Source organism: Aureobasidium namibiae (assembly GCF_000721765.1).
Source record: "Aureobasidium namibiae CBS 147.97 unplaced genomic scaffold scaffold_14, whole genome shotgun sequence".
NCBI classification, from domain to species: Eukaryota; Fungi; Ascomycota; class Dothideomycetes; order Dothideales; family Saccotheciaceae; genus Aureobasidium; species Aureobasidium namibiae.
Window position 1 is genome coordinate 148059 of NW_013581195.1, and position 24311 is coordinate 172369.

The window sequence follows — 24311 nt, forward strand, 5'->3', positions numbered from 1 at the left end:
GTACTTGAACCAGCCGTTTTTGCATTTGCGCAATACAACTGCCCCTGATATCTTCAACCATCACCAACCCCTTTCGAGTCTGCCACAGAAGAACATTCGATTGATCGGTTCAAAATTCCGGACAAGTCCGATACGAGCACGTTTACGACCAAATGCATACCCCTCCTCCTCCTGACTCTTCATCCATGCCCACGCCTATATTGTCCTGCAACGAGGCATTGTACTTCTACCCGCTCTAACCCCGACTCTGCTGCCATTACCACCTCAATCCACGCCTGCGTACAAATCCACCACAATGTTGATGACCGCAACCATGATCTCGGCTGCGATCAGCACAATCACAATCCACTCCAAGTATTCACCTGCCATATGTTAGCCTGCTTCCGACACTCCTTCTTTGTTCGACACTTACCATGCGAGTGTGTCAGTTGATCCTTCAACACTGCCAACAAATCCGCAATCACGTCTAGTCGTTCCGTCAAGAGACTTACTCTCTGGTCCATCTCCAAGTAACTTCTCACAGCCTGGTAAACCGGATCAAGCTGTGGTTCTGCCCACATGAGTTCCGGCGCATCCAGTACTGATCCTTGAAGATGGATGTTTATTCGTAAGATGAATAGCTCTCCAATCTGCATGTTGATCTCCTTGCGTGACAGATTGACTTTACCTGTCAGCGCGATTTGTGCTGGAATCTCTTTGTTGACATCGATCGTGTTGTCTACCAAGTCCTCATACAACGATGTCTGGCACGCGAATTAGCTTCTCTTGTCTGCTTACTATCGATCAATGTACAAACCTTTGTGCTTTGTGCCAAAGCATGACTGATGGCCAGCTTGGTCATGTAGTTCTTCTTCTCTCTCAAACTGATAAAGTCGTTGTAGATTCGAGCTTGGTACTCCTTGGTATAGTAAAAGTTGAAGTTTTCTTGTTGTATGTCGTCCTTTGAAAGCTTCTCGGTCTCGAACTTGGCCAGCTCCTTCAAGAATTTCTGCTCGTGTTGGACAGACATGCCCCATATCACGACAACACCGTACTCGAAGCAGAAGACTTCGGGAACGTGGACCGTCGTGTCGAAGTCGGGACCTTCGTTGTGCGGCATGTGGAGAGCTTCACTTGACGTCGATGCCTCGTGATTGTCCAGTATCGCCGACTCTCCTCTCTCATCCTGCAGATCCAGCAAATCTTCCCGTCTTCTTTCAGCATTACTTTCGACCTCAATAGCACTGTCGGAAAATCTACGTTGGGCAGTAGAATGTACGACCTTTGCGTCTTCGATTTGCGGTTCTGACTTGGCGTTGTATTGATACGGGGTGTAGATGCATTCGTCGAATTGCTTTGGTGCAGCCTTCTTAAGTTTGCGACCCTTGAGGAAGCGCAACAGATCTTCCATGCGGTATGAACTGGCGGTGCAGTATGCTGTGACACGAGGCAGCTTGTCTCTATCGTCCTTGCCTAACCTTGCGGCATCACGACGAGCAGTGGGATCCTTTATTCTGGTAAACTGCGAGTAAACGTCGCGACCACTCTCTTCGTCGGGACCATCGTCACCATGTTCCGGGTTTGGTAGGAGTTTTAGTTTTTGGGCAGTTCTTGTTGTGCGTTGAGGACCGATCTTTGCAGCGGGAACAGAGGGACCTATCGACAGTGGAGCGCCCTGACTATTTCTTCTGCGGAGTTTGCTGTTGAGAGCCGAGAGCATGGGCTGGGTGCCATCTCTCGGTGGTGTATTTAGCGTTGTGACGGAGCCTGTTGAATGTGCAGAGGCCGAAGGAAACATAGGTCTTCGGGTCGGTGGACTGCTCGTCGCAATGGTAGGATTGAAAGTGACGCTGCGAGCAGGACGAGCGGGCTTGTTAGGCAAGAGCGGAGTCGACTCGGATTGTGTCGCCATGATGAAGATTGTGCGTGTGAGTTCGTCGCCGAAGTGTTGGCAATCTAGTCGGATGTCGACGCACGCCTGTCTCTTCCACTATGAATGGTCGAAAGTGACAGAGCTTGCAAGCAAACCAAGGCACAATCGTCTTGGACGGTCCAAAGCCGTTCCCTCGAGGCTGGGCGCAACTTCCATCTTTTCCAAACTCTCAATACGTCACCAAGTGTCCGTGCTCTGTAGATTTGTTTATTCACTGCACCTTCTCACCGTCTTCATCATTTGGAGATAATCAAATGCTTCTTTAGAAATATGCTTTTTCTATGCTATAGTCTCGTCTATATCTACATGCCTCTGCGTGGCATCCCTACTGTCTCCAAGCCTCAGCATCATCCCAAGAGGGAAGCACATATGGGAGATTGTCAGGAGCATGCTCGGGCAGCTTCTCTTGAATCATTTTCATCAGTTCCTTGTAGATGATCTCGTATCCTTCGGGATTCAGATGAAGACCGTCATGCAGCATATCTGCAAGTGTCTTGTTCTGCTCAATGTCGCTTGAACCAGGCAAAGCTTCACCCTCTTTCCAACCAGCATGCTTCATAAAAGCTGCCCAAATATCGAGCACAGGAAGATTGAACTTCTGACCAAGCTCGCGGACTGCCTCGGCGTATTTTGCCGTGTTTGCAGCAGTGCGTCTTTGGACATTGATGCCGTTCGTCTTGTCGTGCGCGAGTGTCTTCCTCTCGTCGGTTGGAGGCGGTGTGAGTAAGATGAGTTGAGGCTTGTGTGCTTGCAGCTTAGGGTGGTTGATGATGTCCGTCAAGTTCTTCTTGTACTGCTCGAGGTCAACAGTCTGAGAGACTCCTGGAGTGTTAGGTAGCCGGGCATCATTGGCGCCGAGGAAGATGGTCTAGAGGCATAAATGAGCAGACTGTCTATGCTAGATCATCAGTCGGACTGACCATCAAACGAATACGACCCTGCTCAGGAGTTGGGAGAATACGGGGTAGGACGCTCAAGGCCTGCGAGGTGTTGTATCCACTGAAGACAACATGTGAGATTGATGTCGTGATTGTATAATTCGAGCACGCCTACCTGAAGCCCCTGTTGATCACATCAAGACGACGAATGTATGCTGTTTTGGTTTAGCTAAGTACCAACATGACAATCAGGTCGCATACCATCTTGCAGTGCTGGTGTCCAAGCGAAGCCCAAAGCCTGGCTGGCAGACTGCTGTGTGATGGAATCTCCGAATAGGACGAATTGTTCCATGGTGCTGTAGATCTGCGGGAAGAAGTGGTGAAGTGTCGAATGATGAAACAAGCAAAGAGAGGTACAAAGCACTAGCGCGATGTTATGACATTTGGTGTGGAGAGGCAGTGGAGTACATATGTTATCACCTTCAGCACCGCTCGATTACTGTTGGAATTCAAAGACTCCGGGTGGGCGGGGTTGCCAATTTTGCATGAGCCGCTGTCCACCGAGATCTCCGAGATCGAGTTGGTCAAATTCTAGTAACGTTATCACTGAGGGTGATAATATGTATACGAACGGGATTTGGCGGCTCGTCGGATAAATATTTGATAGCGACGGAGGAATTGCTTATCACGTATCTCGGTCTTTACGACTCCCTAGCACCGAGTGTTTCATGTCGTGATGGAGCAGACTCGAGGGACAGCGTCTCTGCATGTCATTTGTACCGAGGATAGGGATGACAGGCATATTCAGGAGAAGCGTAGCGTAGAAGAAACGACGTGAAGAGCGATTTATGGAGGTGTTGTTCAGCCTGCTGCCCACTCACACCGCTCCGAAGGACCTTGGCACAGCAAGCGCAGGGTCTGAAGCTTAAACGGCAGGGTCATCTGCACTCTTTTTAGAAGCGGGATGCACCAAGAAACGTAGAGGTACCATGACCGCCTGTCGACGATTGGCAGCATGAACGATAAGCCAGGAGAGCAGCCCCTTGAGACGTCTTTTTCATGTCATGAGCGCCCGGATCCACTAGAGCGATCGTGTGTGATCATGTGCCAAGCGGCTCCATCGCGTCAGAGGGCATGATAGTCAGGTAGCGACTCGAGGTATGGAGTACTAGCCAGCGGTCAAGGGGGTACTGGATGCCCTCTCTCATCTCCGAGCTGTAGCCCACAAGTTATCTTCTGTGCACCTCGGGCGATGTGGTGCTTCCTCGTACATACATGCACATGCACCTAATGCCGAAACCTGTATCCTCATATGCGTACGACGCAGACGCCTACGACCCGGACAGCACACCGCCTACCCCGAGGAGTAGCAGAGGCAGCACTTTGAGAAGACATGGCCGCCGTCTCGGTTCCGACTGGGATCTGAAAAGTCGACTGCCCTCACGCTTGATTCTCGATGAGCATACTTCCCTGCTCGACAACCCTGATGGCCGCCTATCTTACCGTGCCGTAGCCTCAGCGCCGCAGTCACCAAAGAAGACTTTCAAGAGAAGAAACAGCGCCCCCATTGGTGAAAGGCGTTCAGGGACTCTTTCTTCGAGAGTTGCAAAGGCATTCGGCGCTGAAGCAAGTCGAGTAGAAGGTAAGCGTACTGCTCTGAGCACTACCGAATTTACTAACCCAGATGGCAGAGGATCACGACGACGAAGACGACGACCAACAGAAGCTATCCGAATCTATCTACTACGACGACCGCGTATGGTACGATCAATACACGAGCACCGACTGGGTACAGGACAGCATAAGCGATGCTTTTCGATTGAAAGAGTTGCGCAGCCGTAAAGGCTTCAGAGGCAGAGCAGAGGCCCTGTTTGATTCTGCTCAAGGTTGGATACTGGTCGCTGTCATTGGATGCGTGACCGCCGGCATCGCATACATCGTCGATGTATCCGAGTCTGTCATTTTCGACTTGAAGACGGGCTATTGCTCGCACACGTGGTACTACGGAAAGAGAAGTTGTTGTGAAGGCGCCAGTACCTGCGACGCATGGTCTCGGTGGTCGATACCTCTGACACCTGGCCCTGATGAGAATGGATGGTTTGACTATGCCGCTTTCGTCTTTTGGGTGATAGCTCTGTCGCTGGCAGCTTGCTTGGTCACTTTGCAAACGAAGACGGTCATCAGCTCGGCCGTCAGTCTGTCCACGCTCGATGAAAATCTTGCCGCACATGCTCCAACCACGGCTGAAGCTAGAAAGGACAGTTCAGGCAGCCCTACGCGTCGCTTCGCCGAAGCTGCCCAGAAGCCTCCTATGGTATACTATCCAGCTGCTGGAAGTGGTGTCGCCGAAGTCAAGGTCATTCTCAGCGGTTTCATCATCAGAGGATACCTCGGCCTGCGAACTCTTATGTTCAAGACTCTAGGCTTGATCCTGAGTGTTGCTTCTGGCCTGTCTCTCGGTAAAGAGGGACCGTTCGTGCACATTGCAACTTGTGTGGGCAATGTTGCATGTCGCATGTTTGAGAAGTATCATGTCAATGACGCAAAAAGACGTGAAATTCTCAGTGCGAGCGCGGCAAGTGGTGTTGCAGTTGCCTTTGGTTCCCCGATCGGAGGTGTTTTGTTCAGTCTGGAGGAAGTTAGTTATTACTTCCCGCCAAAGACTTTGTTCCGAACCTTTTTCTGCTGCATCGCTGCAGCACTATCACTTAAATTCCTCAACCCCTACGGCACCAACAAGATCGTCCTGTTCGAAGTCCGCTACTTGACAGATTGGCAGTTTTTCGAGATGGCCATCTTCATTCTTTTGGGCGTTCTAGGCGGTACTCTGGGAGCTCTATTTATCAAAGCATCGCGTCTTTGGGCAAATACTTTCCGCCGCATCCCTAGCATCAAGCGGTATCCGGTCCTCGAGGTCTTCTTGGTTGCTCTGGTCACTGGACTCGTCAGCTTCTGGAACAGATATACCAGGATCCCAGTATCAGAGCTGTTGTTTGAATTGGCTAGCCCTTGCAACTCCTTCAGCTCATCTGGATACGGACTTTGTCCCACCGAGGAGAATATCCCCAACATCATTGGATATCTTTGCATTGCATTTGTGATCAAATCTGCACTTACGGTGGTGACTTTTGGCGTCAAGCTGCCTGCTGGTATCTACGTTCCGTCTATGGTTGTTGGCGGTCTCCTTGGACGCATTGTCGGCCACTCGGTTCAACTCATCACCCTGAGATATCCATCCTTGGAGATCTTCGGCAATTGCCCTGCAAACGGCAACCCTGAATCATGCGTAGTACCGGGCGTCTACGCCCTTGTAGCAGCCGGTGCCACCATGACCGGCGTGACAAGACTTTCAGTCACGCTCGCCGTCATCCTCTTCGAGCTCACCGGCTCCCTAGAGCACGTCCTTCCCTTCTCGATCGGCGTCCTGGTATCGAAATGGACAGCCGATGCCCTCGAACCGCTCTCCATCTACGTAAGTTCCCACCCCTCTTCCTCCTTTCCGTTTCCCCCCACTAACTTGTCTCCAGGATCTCCTCACAGACATGAACTCCTACCCTTACCTCGACGCAAAATCCCACCCACCATTCCTCGGCGACTTGGGCGATATAACCCACGCCCCGAACCCCAAACGCCTAATCGACATCTCCGCATCCCCCTTCATACCTTCCTCACAACTACGCACCAAACTCGAATACATGCACATGGCCGGCGAACTCGACGGCGGGCTGCCAATCCTCGACAACGGAGTTTTGATGGGTATAATCCCAGGTCCGGATCTAGAGTTTGCCCTCGATCACTTGCAGCAAGATGGCCATGACTCGGAGGCTGCAATGTGCTATCTGGGTCGTCCTTTGCGGGACGCTGGCCTTGATACCTCACTGCTGTCATCTTCTGCAGAGTTTGGTGCGCGCAGAGGCAGCATGTTGGGAGATGACGAGTTTGACTTTTCCAGCTGCGTCGATCCATCACCCATGGCTTTGGATATTCGATCTCCGTTGGAATTAGTCTACGAGTTGTTTTCAAAATTGGGATTGCGGTATCTGTGTGTGTTGGATGGGGGTAAATTCGCGGGATTGGTGCATAAGAAGGCTTTTGTGAGATATGTCAAGGAGTTGGAACATGCAGAGAGGAAAGGGGAGGAGCATTGAGTCCTTTTTCTGCTGCTTTTCTTTTTGATGGATGGAAGGAATGAGGTTGCATTGAGGGAAGTCCTGTGATGAGAGAAGCATGAGGATGAGCATATAATGGGGTTTTAGCAAGCAATATGAAGTCACACGAATGGAAGATTTTTTCTGTACATCATGCACAGCAGGAACGCCAGTGGTACGACTCAGCATGGAAGAGGGTGAAAGCAAGTCAGATGTGCCATGCTTTTGGAGAGGTAAACATATGGTTCCAACACACAGAGGATGGATGCAAATCAAGTCTTTGAAGAAGGGAGTTTGCAGCTCTACAAAATCTTGGTTGGCGAGAAGTCAAAACACTAGAGCCACTAGGTGTACATTTAACAAGGATCAAAAAAAATCATTACTATAAACATTACATATTCTACATCAACCACTCCTTACATACCAACACTCTCGTCTATTGCGAATAACAATACTTGTCAAAACAAGCAGCACAAGCACTCGGCAGCGCACTCCCTGTCTTCTTCATGACCGCACATCCGAGACAAACAGGCCATTGCTCGTCGCCATCTTGAGTCGCGATAGCATTGCCATTAGCAATGATGCCCGCAGTCTGGCTCTCCGAAGTCTCAATAATCACAGTGTCAATGTTGGAGGCATATGTGTAGTTGTTGTTGGGAAGGTAGATCACAGTAGCAGTATCAACGGTATCGCAACCGAAGAATACAGCATGTTTGTTGAGGCCGGCAGCGAGGAAGGTATCGAGGTCAGGGACGAAGGGCATGCGAGTGAGTCCTTGGGCTTGGGCTTGTTGGTAGGCTCCTACGATGGCGGTGCCAGAGGGGAAGTCATCGGAAGTGTCTGCGCCATTGTCGGCGGCAATGATGACGTCTACATTGCGCTCGGGCTGGATCAGAGGCCAGAAGGGCATGGCTGAGTTGCCTTCGCCGCCATCAACCAGTGAAATCTCCTTTTGTGCGTTTGTGAGGGTAGCGGTGGGGTATTGGTAGAAGGGGTTGGGGTAGGGTGCGTAGGTGTCGCGGGTGACGGGGCTGTGGGCGTTGAGGATGATGGCTTGCAGAGTCTGGACCAGCGACTGAGTGTTGTTCTTTGCGGGGATGGTGGTGCAGTAGTTGTTGAAGAGGGCGGAACTGGTTCCCGCGACGTAGCCTATGTTGTCGTAGTTCTTGATGCATTTGCCAGCCACGGTGGGTGCGCCATTGGTCAGTTTGGATCCGAGGTAGGCGGTTTGGGTGAAAGCGTTGACATCGGAGTCCCAAGAGCCGAACTCGTAGGGAGTCTTTTGGATGAAAAGTCAGTCGAGACGACGTTAGAAAGTGATGAGAGAAACTTACGAATTCATATTGGGTTCCGTTCTCCATAGGGATGCATTCTCCATCGAAGGTGTTGACACCTCTGGCGGTGATGATCGGGAAGGGCACGGCGTGGTTGGTGAAGTTGGAAGAAGTGACCACACTCGAGAGGGTCTTGCTGACCATTCCATCGGTGAGGAGATCTTGGTTGTTCGTGCTAAGAAGCTGGTATGAGAGCAGTCTGCCGTAGACATCGATGAGAGTAGGCGAGAATCCAACCTTGGCTTTGTCTACAATGTCCTTGACCTGGCATGGTATTAGCAAGATGGATGCATGTCGATAACTGGATAGGACTCACAATCTCGGCATATGCGACAGCAGACAAGAGTCTTGCAGGTACCAAAAGCGAGTCGGCAAAAGATTCAGACCAAAGGTTGTCCCTCAGGTATGAAACAGTGGGCCAGTTGAGACCGGTCCATGAAGTCGAGAACCATGCACCTCCGGAAAGAGATGTCTCGTATGTGATTGCCTGGTAGAGGCCACTGGTAGACAGGTCAGAGTCACGGGCATCAAGACCCTGAATAAGACCAGCACCAGAGAGTAAAGCACGGTAGCCACCACCGCTGATGCTTAGTCCAATGGTAGGAAGGTTAGTAGTAGCGAATGAAGAGTCGGTCTTCTGCAACCAAGCAGTGAGAGCAGCATCGGCCTTGGGCTTGCGAGCTGCAATGTATGCAGCTTCACCGGTCCCAACACTGTTCGCAGTACGGACTAAGGGAGTGCTTGGGCAGCTTGCCGACACAGGAGCATAGGGAGTCAGAGAACGGGTGTCAATGGCAGCGGCAGAGGCATGGCCAGCGAGACCCAACAGGGAGAGCTGAAGAAGAGCAGCGTAAGGAGCCATAACGAGGGACTTGATAAGATACAGAAAGAGAGAGAGAGAGACCGGAGAGAGCAAAGGAGAGACGAGAGCGAACACCTACCTTTCATACTAACGGAGAGATCAATATATTTACCTTGAGGGCAGATCGAGCACAGACGAGGAATGTGTGCAAGCGAGCAGATGTCGGCAGTGTTTTCCAGAAGGACGGGAGAACAGGCCTGCTCGGCTATCTAGATCAACGGTACGCACGTACTCTGACCGAGAGGCGTGCATGTGAAGCATCTTGAACCCACGGTAAGAAAGCGGTGCGAAAGTCTGGGTCGTCGGCGATAACCAGTGGGAGCGACGAGGTAGCACACGCGAGATTAATAAGACGGGCACGGTCGAGAATAGTCGAGAAATTGTAGTAGAGTGCCGACCCTGAGTGTCAGTTTGCAGGGACAGAAGTTTGAGACACGAGTCGCGTGGGACGGGTACTCGGCTGCCGGCGACACGATATACGCCGAACCATAATAGATGCGATGCTCGAACCGACAAAGGAGAGATCAGTAACAGGTCGGAAACCGAATGAGAAAGATGGCTGAAAAGCACTGAAGAAGAGCAAGAGTGAAGGATGTCTAGATGTCCAAGACGAGTCTCGAGTCAATTTGCGGTGAAACAGGAAAATCATCAGCGTGATCAGCAAGGTTGGTGGCAGCGGGGCGGTAGAATAAATAGAGATGCGGCCCCACGTCTAGCGTCGTCGGCAGGTTGGACAAGATTAAGACGGAAGCAAGTGCAATCCAAATGGCAGACGGAGCGAGTGAAGGAGGGCGCGACTTGGACCTGGAGAAGGAGTTGTCGTGTTCGGTGAGTGACATGGAACAATCGAGAGGAGGAGCGGCAGAAGAAAGGCTAACGGTTGGTGACAGATCTGCACCGACGTCCTCTACCGGCCTCTGACGCTGCTCGACTGTTTGCACAGCTTTTGCGGAAGTTGTTTGAAAGAATGGTTTGCATGGCAGGCCTCATCCAAGGGTCATGTGTATTCATGCCCAGCATGTCGAGCTGTCGTACGGGATACCAGGCCGAATGCAACCCTCAGCACGCTGCTCGACATGTTTTTACAGGCCCACCCTGACAAAGGCAAGACGGCACAAGAGAAGCTGGATATGGACAAGACATACAAGTCTGGAGACAACGTCATACCGCCAGTAGACCTAGGTCAGGTATCCGAAGACGAAGACGACGAGGAAGAGCAACAGATGCTGGCTCAGGTGCGCGAGCTGAGTCTTAACGACGTGGGCCTCGGAAGTCGCTCTACTGCTGCTGAGCACCAGAGGCAGGCACACCGCTCTCGCCATCGTGATGACTCGCCTCGCTCAGCCCAGGTCGATGCTCTTTCGCATCAATCTAGTATACGCTCGCTCCTGAGCCAGTCTGACATGGACCTGGGTGATATGGAAGATGAGATTATGCGTCATATCATTGACCATGGCCTTCTGGACGGTGTCGATCTCAACAATCTGACTCCGGAACAGGAAGATGCTATCACTGATTCCATTGCACGAGCGTATCGCTCTCGTCGCCGTCAAGACCGCCGTGATCGTCATCACAATCGTGATCGCTCTGCTGCTCATCCCTCTCCAAGACCTTCGGCTCATCATCATTCTCCTCACACCTCATCACACAGGCACTCTCCTTCATCATCAGCCCACCGCCGGACTACATCGACTACTACCACATTTAGCCCTCGTGCCTCAACTCCAATTGAAGCCCAGCCCTCCGCCACTAGGCGTCGTGCTGCTTCAGCTAGCCGCTCTCATCGCATTGACACCACATCTGAACGACATCGTCATCTAGCGCCTGTGTCTGTTCCAAGGCCCTCGAATCACAGCTCGCCTGCTTTACCTATTCCTCCTCGACAAGAGTCAGTAACGGAAGCGCCCGCTCCTTCAATCAACTGTTCGAGATGCGAGAAGCCTAATATACAACACTCGCTTCATTATAACTGCGAGAGGTGCTCCGGAGGCAATTTCAATCTATGTCTTGGATGCTATCTCACAGGAAAAGGCTGTCTCAATTGGTTTGGGTTTGGTCGTACCGCATGGACTCGGTACCGCCCTCACGCTGAACACGCAGACCAAGATCCACCTCATGTTTTATCAGCCAGAAGATATGACAAGAACACTGCGTTTCTGGAGCAAGGTCTGTTTTGTGATGGCTGTCAAGCTTTCGCGAATGCTTGTTACTGGCACTGCAATACATGCAACGATGGAGCCTGGGGCTACTGCAATGTCTGTGTTCAACAAGGCAAACACTGCACCCATCCACTGGCTTCTGTAGCGCACTCTGACTCTCAGGCACCAAATCCCTCCCAGCGACACTCGCCATCAGACCTATACCCAGCACCACTGACACCCACCAATACGGCCTTCCACTTTGCCGTCCCATCAACATCTATGCCTCTGCTTCCACACGTACCAGACTCCTCCTCTTACAGCTCCATAACCCTAACATCTTACTGCGACATCTGCCACTACTCCATACCACCTTCGTACGCACGCTTCCACTGCAACACCTGCAACAAAGGCAACTACGACATCTGCAATTCGTGCTACCACTCCATAGTCAACACCGGCAAGATATCACGAGAAAACGGACCTCAAGGCTGGCGTCGCTGCCTCCGTTCCCACCGCATGAGTGTCATCGGCCACGAAGACCGCGAACACGGTCCCCACCGTATAGTCGTACATGACATGATCGGCGGCTGGGCTCTCAAAGACACACCTCTCACCTCTTCCTCAACCTCCACAAACCAAAACCACTGGCGCTGGAAAGAAAACGACGGCAGCACTGCAAAAACATCCTCTGCGGCTTCTTCATCGTCATCGAAAGTCTCCTCTGCAAACGCCTTTCCACCATCCGGAGGTATAGGCCTGACAGTCCAAGCACTATGGTCTTATTTCCCCGGCGACGGCGTCAAAGATGAATTGAGTTTTCCTCGCCATGCGATCATCACAGAGGTGGAAAACATCAACGGGGATTGGTTTTGGGGTGTTTATTGCGGAGAAAAGGGACTGTTTCCTGGTAACTACGTTAGGGTCATCTGAATTGCAATGCGCAAGCTTGCGGTTGCGGTTTACTGCTACTGCTGCTTGTTGCTGTGTACAGTGCACTGCAGATGCATATGTCAAAACGGCAGTGCATGGTACGGGAAGAGAGCAAGGAGCACGGGGTGCAGCATGGGGTGCAGCTCATCTTGGATGCAGTATGCAGCTTCCCCGGAATTTGATGTGTTGCCGTTTGCGTTGGAAGAGCAGAGATAGATCAACCGTCGTCGCATGCATGCATCTATCGAGGCAGAAAAGCTGCAAGTTGGTCGTTGTGGAGAAAGCATGAGGCATCGTTGTGGGCGAAGCATTGCATGCAACGCTATGCATATGCGAGATGGACGATATGGCTTTTCACGAGACACATGACCACATTTTTTCTCATCTGTTTCCTATGATTTCAACGACCATACATATGCACTTTCATCGTCACGTTTTGCAACGATCATAGTATCTCACACAGCGACGTGGAATCTATCATATGCCAAAAAAAATCACATGTGAGAAACGCCAGAAACTCAAACACCGTTTTGTCGAAAACTTGTTCTTGCTCCTTCCAGAAGGAAATATAATTTGATCCCGGTTCTGACTTCTGAGGTTCGCCCGTTTTTAATGGTATACAATAGTTCCCAAACCCGTTTTATTTTTTTGCAGTTGGAACGACCGGCATAACGGTTTTGAGACACCACTCTATACAACCCAGGATCGTCAGATCATCTGAGACCTTTTGTGTTTTGCTAAGCTATGCATGCTGTGGCTTTCGCTGCATTGTCGTTTCGGACTTGGCTTCCTTGGATCTGGTATAGAATAAACGGCTTTCGCAGTATTTGAACCTGTTCTTTGGGGGGGTTCTGGGCGGACTCGATCCCCGAAAAGAGCTGCTTATCGTTTCTTCTGCTTGGCAATCGCTGGGTTCAGGGCAGAGGTAAAGACGATGTAGCTTTGATAGAGGATCCACAGGGGGATCCAGACCCAGAGGGTGTTGAAGAAGAAAAGGTATACCCATCTGTCCAAATGTCAGCCTCTTTTCCTTGGCTATTGAGTGAGCGGGGTAGAGTGGAGGTCATGAGGGACGATAGTGCATATAGCGATATGCTTGTGGTCAAACTCTCACAACCAGCCACTCCTCGGAATCTCGTCTTTCCGCGGGTGGTATGAGTAAGGTTGTGTAAAGTTCGTAACAAGACAATCCCCAATAGAGGCAAGCAGGATGGAAACGGGAAGATGGTCTTGTCAATGACCATGCTCGGAGATAGGAGAAACTTACTTGTACATCCAGTTCGAAGTGACCAGGTTAGGGGAGCCGCTGAGCCATTCGGGCACAAAAGTCATGAACCCTGTCCAATCATTAGCATCTTGTGTGGACGAAGTCCAGAGAAGCGACCCTGGCCGCAAGACCACAGATTCCCATGGACATGGAGAAAGAAAAGACGAATCAATGGAAAGAAGCAGGACTTACCACCGTAGAGCTCGCCAGTAGCGAGCACACACATCCAAAACCACGCACTCCCCCACCTCTCTCGAACCAACTGCAAGCAGATCCAACAAGCCAGTGGACCTCCCACCCCCACTGTCAAGCACTCCAAGCTCACAACCGTGAGATCAGTACCCGCCCATCTTCTATCAGCCTTGGCATATTCACGCCAGAGGGCACTGTGCCAGCTACCGCCATACGCAGCTCCATAGTTTCTTCCCACACGACCGAGAAAATGGACGTTAGCGGGAAGCAGAGGTTCGGTGAGAAGAGTAGGACCATAGGAGAAGAAGCAATTGTAGAGAAATGTGCCTTCAAGGATGAAATGAATGAGGGCATCAAAGGCGTGCCAGATGAAGAGGAAGCGAGTTTTGGAGTTTGCGGCGGTAGGTAGAGTGTAGAGGGATGTTATGTAGGCTGCGGCGAGGATCGCAAGTGTTGATAAAAGCGACAATACAGTCGTTTGGTCGATCACCAGTCCTGTTGGGACCGAGGATGAAGACATGGCTGAAATGTTTTGTGACAACTCTTGCTCGATTGCAGTGCTGAAAAGGAGGGAGGAAGCAATGCCATGTCGTGCACACGCCAGGAAATTGCACGTGCGTCAGTCGTATAGCACGAGCATTGGCAGCAAGACAGTCACATAGAAGAGAAAGGTAATTGATAAGAGTGAATAGAAATGTTGATTTCTGTTGCTGCCTTCAGTCCGTGTTATCATTCCTCCTAAGCAATGATTCGTAGCAATAACTTGAAGAAAACACGCCCTATCCGCCCATCCAGAATCCAGCATGAACATGTATGCATCCATGCAATGCGAGTCCCTTCGTGATGAGAAACCCAAGAATCCCATGCCAGCCATCAAGAAAGCTAACCGTCCCCTTATTGCCATGATTCCGGATTAACTGCCAACCAGAGTTGAGAGTCGATGCGCGCGCCCATACTGTGCACACATGCACAGCGACCTGTCCCTCATTTTCCGTCAATGTACGTAAGAAAGGAAAAGTAAGCAAATACAGAGAGAAAGGAAATAGAAGATAAAAGGAAAATGCAAAATAGCCAGGGTAGAAAAAGGAGCGAGAACGGCTTCCAGAAAAAGGTATCGCGCTCGAAAGAGAAAACCAGGCTCAAGCTTGACAAAACACGCTTATCGGCGGTCTTGTTGCGAGAGCCATCTATACACCATGAAGGATCCGGAACGCCTTGCAAGATGTAATGATCAATGCCGAATCGCTTTGATAGACCAAGGAAAAGTGAAGAAGAAAAGGAAAAAAGACGAAAAGCCAGATTAGACAAGGGGATTGCCCATGTTCGTAAAAGGTTGTTCGTAGTTGTAGCATTGCAAAATCTGAAGAGACAGGTGCCGGCTCTGATTATGCTTGATCAATGCATCAACTTTTGGTTGTTCAGCCACGGATAGCGGTCGGGGTGTGGGACTCCGAGAGGTATCCGTCCCTTGCGTAAGGGTAGCTGTAGGCTCGTGCGACATAGTTGTTGCTGCTGCTAATAGACGCAGGCGAGCCTGAGCGGGAGATCAACTTGCTGATAGTGTTACAGCTAGTGAGTCCGTCGTTTGCACCATCGAGAAAGGGCGACAGGCTCTGAGGAGGTGTGGGAGTGACAGAACCAGATCGAGGGCTGTACTCGTTGGGCGATGCACCGTCACCGGAGCCGTCGGTGCTGCTAGGCTTCGATCCAGAGTTCGTTTGAGAAGAGGGTGATGATTTGCCCGAAGATCCAGGGGTAAACTGATTTGATAATTAGCACCATGGGGATTAGGCCTTGGTGGAAGTCTTGTTGGAACCTACGTAGCAGAACTTGTTCACGAGGTCTTTATATTGCTGGGATCCGATGGCGGGTCTGTCGGTGGTGATGGTGTCCGGTCGTTCCGGTACGATAGGCTTGACTTCGCTGGTAGTCCTGGGCGAGAAGTAGTGTGCCTGGGCTTGAGAGCTGGCTTGGGTGTGAGGGAGTAGTCCACTTTGCTTTCCGAGCTTATCCTGGGCAGTCGACAAGGCGGCGCTGAGCGATGCTCCGAAGTCGTATCTTCCACCGAGACCGTTCGCGGGTGCAGAGCCGACGCGAGAAAGGTCGACTCTCTTGGAGCGAGGCTTCAGCTTGACCTGGGGCTGAGCAGCAGCATCACCAGTGAGCTTTTCCGGGGAACCGAAGTGGTAGGTCGAGTTCTTGGAAAGCAAGTCTTCATCACCGAACAGACTACGTTCCTGACGTGTCGCAGGAGGCGAATGTCTGCTGCGGGGGATAGTGTTGCGAGAAGGTCTGGATGAGCTGTGGAGGGACGAGAGGGAACTGGTAGAAGCTGACTTGGCCAACTTCTTGACAAAGTCGATTTGGTAGTTCATGCCGTTGTTGCTATCCCAGTGTTCCTGGCCTCCGCAGTTGTAACGAACACACAGCAGCAATGTCTTGTTCTCCAGGTTGGCTTGGTCAGAAAGGCGGATGTTGAAGGTGAAGCGGTCGTAGCCATCATGAGGGTTTTGCTTGCGAACATCGTTGTCGTACTCGGCCATGACTTCCGAGGTCGTCTTCCAGTAGTCGAGAGTGAAGCGAGCAGCAACGTGCTTTTGGAACGAGATGTTTGCAACAGCAACGGTACCGATGAGTGTCTTTGTGTCGGTGGACAGGTAGACCTTCTCGACGCGGACGGGCTGGTGCTTACGCTCGTGAGTCTCCTCGGGGAAGTTTGCGAGCCTGAGGTTCCACTCAACCTTGTTCGAGTTGTCCTTGCCTTCGAAGGGGTACTCAGTCTCCTCATCGTAAGTATCAACAGGCGAGGAGCCGGCACTGATAGCAGACGGCTTCTCGACCTGCAGGAAGTGTCTGGTTTGATTGCCGTTGTCGTTGAAGTGGACCGACTTGGAGTATGTGGGAGTGCCGGGCATGCTCGAGTATCTGCGTCTTGATGAGGGTCGGAGGGCAGGCTTGACCAATTCACCAGACTTCTTTCTCACAAGCGGAGGCTTGACCCGCAGTCCATCGTCAGACTCGTCGTCGTCGCTCTCTTCTGATGGGGACTCGGTGATAATACGGTCAGGTATGATGATGGCGTTCTCGGTCGACGACCTCGAGTGTGAGATTTTGCGTGCTGTGGCGCTCAGTGCTGTGGGCGAGTGAATGGTAGTGGTGGGCTCTGAGAAGGAGACACCGTTCCTTGCCGGGGATCCTTCCCGCTTAAGTTCGATGGACCGTACGGCTTGCTCCAGTGCACCCCAGGTGTGGGAAAAGCTGTTGCGCCCCCTCGGTGCTTCGGAAATGTCTTCACCGTCTGAGTTCTCAGACGAGTCGGGGGGTGACAAGATGGCACCTGTCGGAATCAACAGATTGTTCACAGGAGAAGGTGACTGGCGGATGCTACCATTGTTAGAGATGACACCCTCGATGTGACGGCCAGTGGACGAGTCGTCGTCGACAGGCGATTGCGGCAGACCAGCTGGCTCTTGTTGGGTAACTGAAGGTCCTCGTCGTTGCTTGTTAAGATAAGTGGTCGATGATACTGAGCGGGGGAGAGCAGGTCTCGGCGATGCTGGAGACCGCGTTCCTGAGCTCTCTGCGCTGAATGATGATGAGCGGCTCATAACCGGGCTCGTCGTCCTGGACGAGGCAGGAGACTGGTGCGAGGGCGGTGTGTAAGGCATTTCCGGAGTTGTGTCGCGAATGCCAGAGGGAGAGGGGGTGTGTGGACTTCAGAGGCCGGCAAGCATCAGAAGGGCTGGGCAACACTGTGGTTGCTGGTCAGTCCCGGCACGTGGGGGAAATAGACTCTGACTGTTGGCCGGATACTTACGGATAGATATTCAATGGGGCTGGTGAGGGGGAGAGTAGGTAAGTGGGTATAGGGTTGATGATTGTAGTGTTGCGATATCAGCTAGTGAAAGCCGCACCGGTCACAGGACGAATATTCGATGATATTCCCTGGTGTGAATGAGGAAAGGCACAGCAATTCCTGATCGAATCCGAAAGCGGGAGTTGCGGCTTCTTGGTATGTTCCAACCGAGAAAGCGTCGTCACTGCCTGAATCGGATGCTGGGTGGAATGATGATGCGAGATGCTATGACGATTGATAAAAAGACGCAGCAACGCAACAAAAGTCGAGCAAACAATCAAATGGTCAAGACACAAGCCGGGAGGAAGAAAAATCGATGTGCGGGAACAGGCAGTGATAAAAAGCAAGGAACCAAGCTCCAGATCAATTGGGGAAGTGTGGGCAGTTAACTGGGTGGTGCGGTTGGTTGAGGGTCGTTGAAGAGTTGAAGCGGGTGCGGGCGCGAATCACGGATGCGGCAGGATTCAAGTGTGGCTTCAACCCCATGCACGACCAGGAACAGGGAGCCGGGACAAGGTTTGACAAGCGAGGATTGGCTCCAACGACGTTCCGCCTGCAGCGCGTTGGGGATCGTAGTGAGCAGCGACTTGCAGCAGCTTGCTGTTCTGGGCTGGCCGGCGACGGGCACAACGGCAACAGCAGACACCACGCCAAATCGAGGGGGTAGCCCGGGCCCCGGACAATACAACAGAAACATAGGCCCGTCGTGGCGCTCAAGGCTCAGGCACAGACAAAGTACTCGACCACATGTTGCCCGCAGGCTTGGTGCTACTGAGGTATCTTGTCTCTCTGTACCATCCCACTCGACATGCCCCAGCGGTTGCGCAGCCCAGAACTAATGCACTCGACAAATCTTGGAGCCAGGAGAGAACCGAGTGCCGTATCCGATCACTTGGCTGCCTCTTTTGTTTCCCTGCTCCTCTCCACCTTTTTTTTACTCGCGACGCAAGACACTTCTGCATCCAGCAGCAAATTCCAAACCACAAGCCGATGATGTTGACGATTTGTCGATCTCGGTGAAGCTGCTTCAGGTCTGCGCGGCCGTGGCCGTTTCCGAACGCTCATCACGTCTCCTGTGGTAGGGCGGCGGATAGTCTAGCCAGAAGCGCTCAAGTGTCTGTGGCTAGTGACAGTCTGCATCCGTGCCTCCGAGGATATCAGCGGCCAGCCTGTGTCGTTGTCATGTTGTCTCCGTTGCGATGCTGACTCCTACATGCCTGCTAAACACCTTGTCTCGCTGCATATCTGCTGACGGTAACACCACCTCTGGACAACAGCACCTCATCTCTCGGCTCCGTTACGAGTTGACGCTGCCATCCACTTGTGATTGTAACGACCTTCCTTATCTCTGGCACCAAACGCGGTTTCTCTGGAGAACCAGTCGTTGTGCTGTTCCGGGCCCCGGTCAGACTTACTTTCTCCAGATCATCCCCAAACATCTACATTCCACCTTTGATGAATTTTGACTCTTGACTTGTGCGCAAGCGGCTAAGCTCGGGCCGGCAAATCGGTCAAGACTCAGGACTGTGGTGCGTGTCCGAGCTGAACCAGTCAGCGATAAACCGGTCTCTCTTCTCCTTCACGCCCACACATCTCCGCTAGGCCAAGATATTGACACTTCACCTCCGCAGCAGCATCCCACTTATCCCTGATTCGTGTGGTAGTGACAGGCAACCTAAACGAAGACATATTGCTGTAAAAGAAAGCCGATCGCCATGGCAAGTCCGCGCCCTGCAATCGCATCCACTCTATATCTGATCGCGTTCTGCAAATCGCGATGGTAAAATCTCTGCCAGACACATTGTGAAAAGATTGTCGGTAGGTCCACCACGTCGCGTGCACGCTCTTGCTCATGGGCATCAGTGCGCAGTTGTCTGTCAGCGATGACGCTGTCGTGCTATGGATAGCGTGGACAGACTCATTTTGTTACAGGGCGCTCGCATAGCGGTGGTCAAAAGGAGGCTCTAACAACGGCCATCTCCACTCAGCGGCACAAATAGCTGACTCCAGCGTCATTGCCGTTTCATCACCTCGAGGGCTCAATTTTTGCATCTACCGAGCAGTGACATCCTGTCGCGCCTCGATGCTGTGGAACGAAAAGATCTACCCGCTTACGCTGTGCAAACACAGAATCTCTTCTTATACAGGCCGATCGCTTTCTCGGTCCATCTGATTATGCTGTACCATGGTCTGCGAAAAAGGTCACATCCAGCGGCTATGATTTTTTTGCATACCAGCTTTCGTTGAAATTACACTGTGCTTGTTTGTCCCAGCACTAGCACCAAGTTGAGTATGGTCGACACTCAAGCACGAGGCAATGACATACTCTTCGAGTCTCCATCTTGCATTCCCCAGAACTTGTGGCATATTGCGGCTTTACGTAGGCAGCGGAGCCGAAATGCCCACATGCGTACTCCGTGTTGTAGAACAAAGGCGATATTGACACAATGGCATAGGCTGTGGTCAAAGCGCAAGATTACAGTGTAAGCAAAGCAATCGTGATCGATGGAACACGAAGCACATCAATCGCAAACCTGCCCAGCAAATCCCACGATACGATAGCACCACACATTTTGCTGCTATTAACAAATCTCAACAGCTTCAACAAATCTCCCTCGTCTCTCACCGCAAACACTCTGCGTGCTGCGCTATCATACAAGCGCGCTTCCAGTCCGATACCGCCCGTCGAGGCATACAAACAACCCTGTCGAGTACGAGGAAGGCTATCCTGACCGGTCTGTACACCTTACACATATTATTGACAGCGCGCATGCGTCAACAGCTGTATGCAGCATCTTTTGACGTAAAACTTTTTTGGGACGTTCGACTTTTTCTCGCCAGACCAAGCACACAAAACGCCTCCGTCCGGCACACAGACACCTCAGCACACGAATGATCACGGCTTGCGGCCCCGGCCGATTAAATTAATGGTTGGTCAGTATTAGCGCGCGCACACGCGCCACTCGCGCCTCTGACGTTCAGCCAAATCTGGCGTTCTTTTCAACAACTTTCCCTTCCAACGCAACACCACCAGTTTTCCGCAGAGGATGATCTTTGGGGAGGTTGAACAAGACGTTGGTGAGACTTGGAGGCGTTTATCCATTTCCCTACATACTGATACGGTCCGTGCTCAACCACCTGCAATATCTCAACAACGTTGATGCTGCATTTACGAGGAGATGCAACAGAAAAATCCATCACCATGCATGCAAAATGGTTAATTAACAGTGTACATTGTTGCTGTGGCATGCTTTGGGGCTCTGCTAGACATCGATTCTGAGTGTTTGGCTTGCTTATTGTTGTCTGATTTGAGTTGAGACACTCCCATCGACACAGCAACGGATGCATATCTCTACCACTATATCGCACAAACTCATTTCTCGAATAGGTATCAGAAATAGTGGTTTGCGGCTCGTCTTGCTCGCGCAAGCAAAATGTACAAGGGTACATCTGCCCTCGGACTCGGGAAGACCGCTGGCTTGCAGGGTGCAGCAAGAACTCGGAGGGGTACTCGAATACACTATTGATCGTCCCATACAAATTCTCTGACATGTATTAGTGTCTTATGGGGCCTCGAGCCACGAGTGCAGCTGTCATGAAAGAGGACATTGTTGTCGAGACCAAGGGAAGACCTCGTCAATAGACTGCTAGACTACGCCTATCGGCTTGGCGGCAGTCCATCACACCATGTCTCACTGATAAGTACAACAGAAGACATGATTGCGTGAGTGGACTTGCACTGCATACGAGCACATTGAACTGCAGCCAGAGACCTTGTCTCGTCCTTCCTGGCACTGTGGTTCTCGCAGTTCTGCCTTGGGAAGCGGGGGTTCAAGGTCTTGGCTCAATCCTTCCTCTGTTGTCGTCGTCACGACATTTGAGACTTGGATTGCTTTAAGGGGGTAGCGGAGTGGCGAACAAGATAATGGTCCACAAGGGCCAACTCAGCACACGACACGCATACGCGCTGGCCACAGCAGATTTAGGAACCTGAGATGATGTCTCTCTTGGTCTGTTTGCACGGCCAAGCGATGCCCCGCACTCCCCTCACGCAGGGTACATCTGGTACATTCTCGACAAGGTATCAAAAGACTACCTTCCGAACTCGGGCATTCCTCCACGGTATCGCTCCTCCAGAGTTTTTCCATTCTTGTGCACGCGTCAATCAAATTCCTCTTCAAATGTACACTCGTCGGCTACGAGAGTCATGCTACCCGTGGAGAAAGCCTCTCCCCCTGCCGAACATGTTTATCAAAGAAAGGCAAGCACGGGGACTTTGTTTTCGGTTGAACCATTCGAACTCTGGAGCGTAGATCCCACACACCCACGCAAGCACTCCAGCATCTCAACGCTCTTGTGGAGTTGAGAAATTGATGTCCACACTTCGGCGCTGCTTTCGCTCATACTCTGACACCTCAAAGGCTCGTTCGGTCCGATTGGCATCGAGTGGAGTGATTGAGACGCGGAGACCCCGAAGGGCAGTGGCCAACGTGTCTCGTGCTTGTCGTTCAATGTGGAGTTCGTTGGGGAGGCAGAATGAGGAGGACGACTTGAGGAGAAGCAAAAGAATGGAGTTGCTCTCCGCGCTTGTCAAATCCTTCGTGAACCCCTGAAGGCTGAAGTCTCACGGCTGAACGATATACTTTTCTCTACCAGCATCGTCGGATAAGTGGAAAAGGTAGACCCTGATGCCCATGCGTGCTTCGCACCTGCAGGCCGCACATGACTGGCACACGACTCTTTCGAAGTAAGAGTTCAAAAAGAAACGTCCTTGACCTCATTGCAATTGGTAGAGTTTAACCTCCGTATGCCGTACATCTTTGCTATTGGGTCCAGCCACACCAGCCATGCAATTCCTCGATGAGGTAGTGAGGCGTAGCTATCCCTCTACCAACCGCGGACCAAAGCCATTCAACCACAGTTCATCGCAGACGTGATCTTCCATGGTAAGTCGAGATCATCCATACACGCAAACCTGTCGCTCATATTCTCGGTGATAAGACGACAGATCATATCACCCTACCACTCAAAAATTTGCAACATCAGTTCTGGAACGGAGGCACAAGTGACACTCTCACATAATGGAACCCCCCCAAAGAAAAACAGCGGGCAACCACAAAGGTCCAGGCGCTACAACCATCGGGTGTAACTTCCTTCAGCTGTTCCCTCACCCGCAGTTACACTTGTACATGTGTATACTACGCACAATCCACTTTGCTTCTCCACTTGCGAAATCCCCGACCACAAACTCGTACAAGAGCTGGGGTGCATGAACGAGGAGTAATCATAGCTCGAGAGCGGTGAACTACGCTTCGTACATGAGATGCTCTCAGAAAATGAATCCACACCACTGTACTATACCTTTGTACATCGCTCTTTGCTACCAAAAAAGATCGCTATAATGACATTTGTGGCGTATCACCCCCTCCTCCCCCTGTCTATCACACAGCACTCAGCTCTTCACGAACCTTAGCGCCTCACGACCCAAGCGATACCAGAACAGCACGATTGCGCAACAAAAGCCCTTGCACAACTGCCACACTCCCATCACATCATTTCCCAAACTCTGCCATGTCTAACCTTCGACCCTGACCTCATTTGCTTGCGACGCTTCACTTTTCCGAACCCTGTTTCTATTTGTCCTTTACAAATGTTGAGGTGCAGATCTTCTTCTGGTGCTGTGGGATAAGGGAGAACTCTAGACCAGAGAGTTCAGCGGGAAAGACTAACAACCACCAACGGTGGTTTTCACTGGTCTTCGTTCGCGATCCTTCTCAACCTAAATCTGTCGCGCGACGCGGAGGGGCCGAGCCGGCACTGCCAACAGATGTCGAGACTCTTGTAGATAGAGTTTAGTACAAAAGTCTCGAACTTTTGGGGTCGAGATTGCGCTATCAGAAAACAAAGGTATGAGTGGTAGAATTCAGTGATTGGATATCTCGGGAGAGTCGTGATGAACGGATTTGCAGAAGACTACTTGCCAGTGGTCACGAATAGAGTCGAGTGGCTGGTGTCCTTTGAGACTTTGCATGTGAAAGAAAGAGATAACGATATTCTATGGTGACCAGAACGACATCGACTCGGGGGCGTGCATCGTAGACAGCAGGAACTAATACTCACAGAGGTCTCGTTGTTGATCTCTGGTCTACAATAACGTGGGCAAACGAACTGCTCCCTCCACCTTCTGCATCGCAATCCTTCTTGCATCAATGTGGGCACTCTACGAGGCAAAAAGGGCACTCAAAGTGAACTCCCAATAGTCCACCTCGAGCAACAGCAAAAAACTGCATTTTTTGACGTGAAGTGACACCTTTGGCTGCCAACGTAATCGCAGTGCATACCCAAATGCATCACAGATCCCCACAACCGTATCAGTGTCTCACCCACCACTGCTTCTCCCTTCTCCCATCAATTCTCCGTTACAGCACGCGTTGCAAAAGCGCCATAATCGTGCTTCTTGCATGCAAACCTGCATACTCGCTCCGCATGCTTTTTTCGGCCTTTTTTCTCTTGAACCCTGCATGAGAGGAGGATTGTGACAGCTGCAGCAAGTGACAGCACATCAGTAATTATGGACCCTTCTTTTATACGAACCTCTCTCGCGATGCATGCCTTTGTGCCCCTCCTTTCTTGTATTCGCTGACTCGCGAAGAGGCGGAGATATGCAGGCCAAGGATATGTGTGTCTCGTTATCTGACGTGCCCGCCGTCACCCCAGACTCGGTATGCAGATGTCAACGATCGGGTATGGAGGGCTCTGGCGTGACAAGTGAGGAGACATGTGTGTGGGGA

At 51.5% G+C, this 24311-nt stretch overlaps 7 protein-coding genes across 7 annotated transcripts; 2 read left to right on the forward strand and 5 right to left on the reverse strand.

The window, feature by feature from the left end:
• Positions 1-264: 264 nt before the first annotated feature.
• M436DRAFT_51957 (DUF155-domain-containing protein) lies at positions 265-1891 on the reverse strand (the record flags this gene model as incomplete). The annotated part of the gene is made up of 3 exons (XM_013569637.1): positions 265-362; positions 413-743; positions 797-1891. 3 exons carry the CDS (start codon positions 1889-1891, stop codon positions 265-267), a joined length of 1524 nt encoding a protein of 507 aa, XP_013425091.1.
• A 346-nt stretch (positions 1892-2237) lies between these two features.
• Positions 2238-3142, reverse strand: M436DRAFT_52509 (isoamyl acetate-hydrolyzing esterase; the record flags this gene model as incomplete). The annotated part of the gene is made up of 4 exons (XM_013569737.1): positions 2238-2780; positions 2833-2911; positions 2966-3005; positions 3052-3142. The coding sequence occupies 4 exons, from the start codon at positions 3140-3142 to the stop codon at positions 2238-2240; spliced, it is 753 nt and encodes a 250-aa protein (XP_013425191.1).
• Positions 3143-4474: 1332 nt separating this feature from the next.
• On the forward strand, positions 4475-6938 carry M436DRAFT_52506 (uncharacterized protein; the record flags this gene model as incomplete). The annotated part of the gene is made up of 2 exons (XM_013569735.1): positions 4475-6262; positions 6318-6938. 2 exons carry the CDS (start codon positions 4475-4477, stop codon positions 6936-6938), a joined length of 2409 nt encoding a protein of 802 aa, XP_013425189.1.
• Positions 6939-7374: 436 nt separating this feature from the next.
• Positions 7375-9134, reverse strand: M436DRAFT_52324 (FabD/lysophospholipase-like protein; the record flags this gene model as incomplete). Its single annotated transcript, XM_013569696.1, has 3 exons — positions 7375-8217; positions 8273-8536; positions 8589-9134. 3 exons carry the CDS (start codon positions 9132-9134, stop codon positions 7375-7377), a joined length of 1653 nt encoding a protein of 550 aa, XP_013425150.1.
• Positions 9135-9899: 765 nt separating this feature from the next.
• Positions 9900-12205, forward strand: M436DRAFT_52155 (uncharacterized protein; the record flags this gene model as incomplete). The annotated part of the gene is made up of 2 exons (XM_013569670.1): positions 9900-9962; positions 10025-12205. The coding sequence occupies 2 exons, from the start codon at positions 9900-9902 to the stop codon at positions 12203-12205; spliced, it is 2244 nt and encodes a 747-aa protein (XP_013425124.1).
• Positions 12206-13087: 882 nt separating this feature from the next.
• M436DRAFT_74654 (Emopamil-binding protein) lies at positions 13088-14184 on the reverse strand (the record flags this gene model as incomplete). Its single annotated transcript, XM_013569833.1, has 3 exons — positions 13088-13211; positions 13473-13542; positions 13665-14184. The coding sequence occupies 3 exons, from the start codon at positions 14182-14184 to the stop codon at positions 13088-13090; spliced, it is 714 nt and encodes a 237-aa protein (XP_013425287.1).
• Positions 14185-15082: 898 nt separating this feature from the next.
• On the reverse strand, positions 15083-17332 carry M436DRAFT_52403 (uncharacterized protein; the record flags this gene model as incomplete). The annotated part of the gene is made up of 2 exons (XM_013569718.1): positions 15083-15424; positions 15485-17332. The coding sequence occupies 2 exons, from the start codon at positions 17330-17332 to the stop codon at positions 15083-15085; spliced, it is 2190 nt and encodes a 729-aa protein (XP_013425172.1).
• Between the last annotated feature and the right edge of the window lie 6979 nt (positions 17333-24311).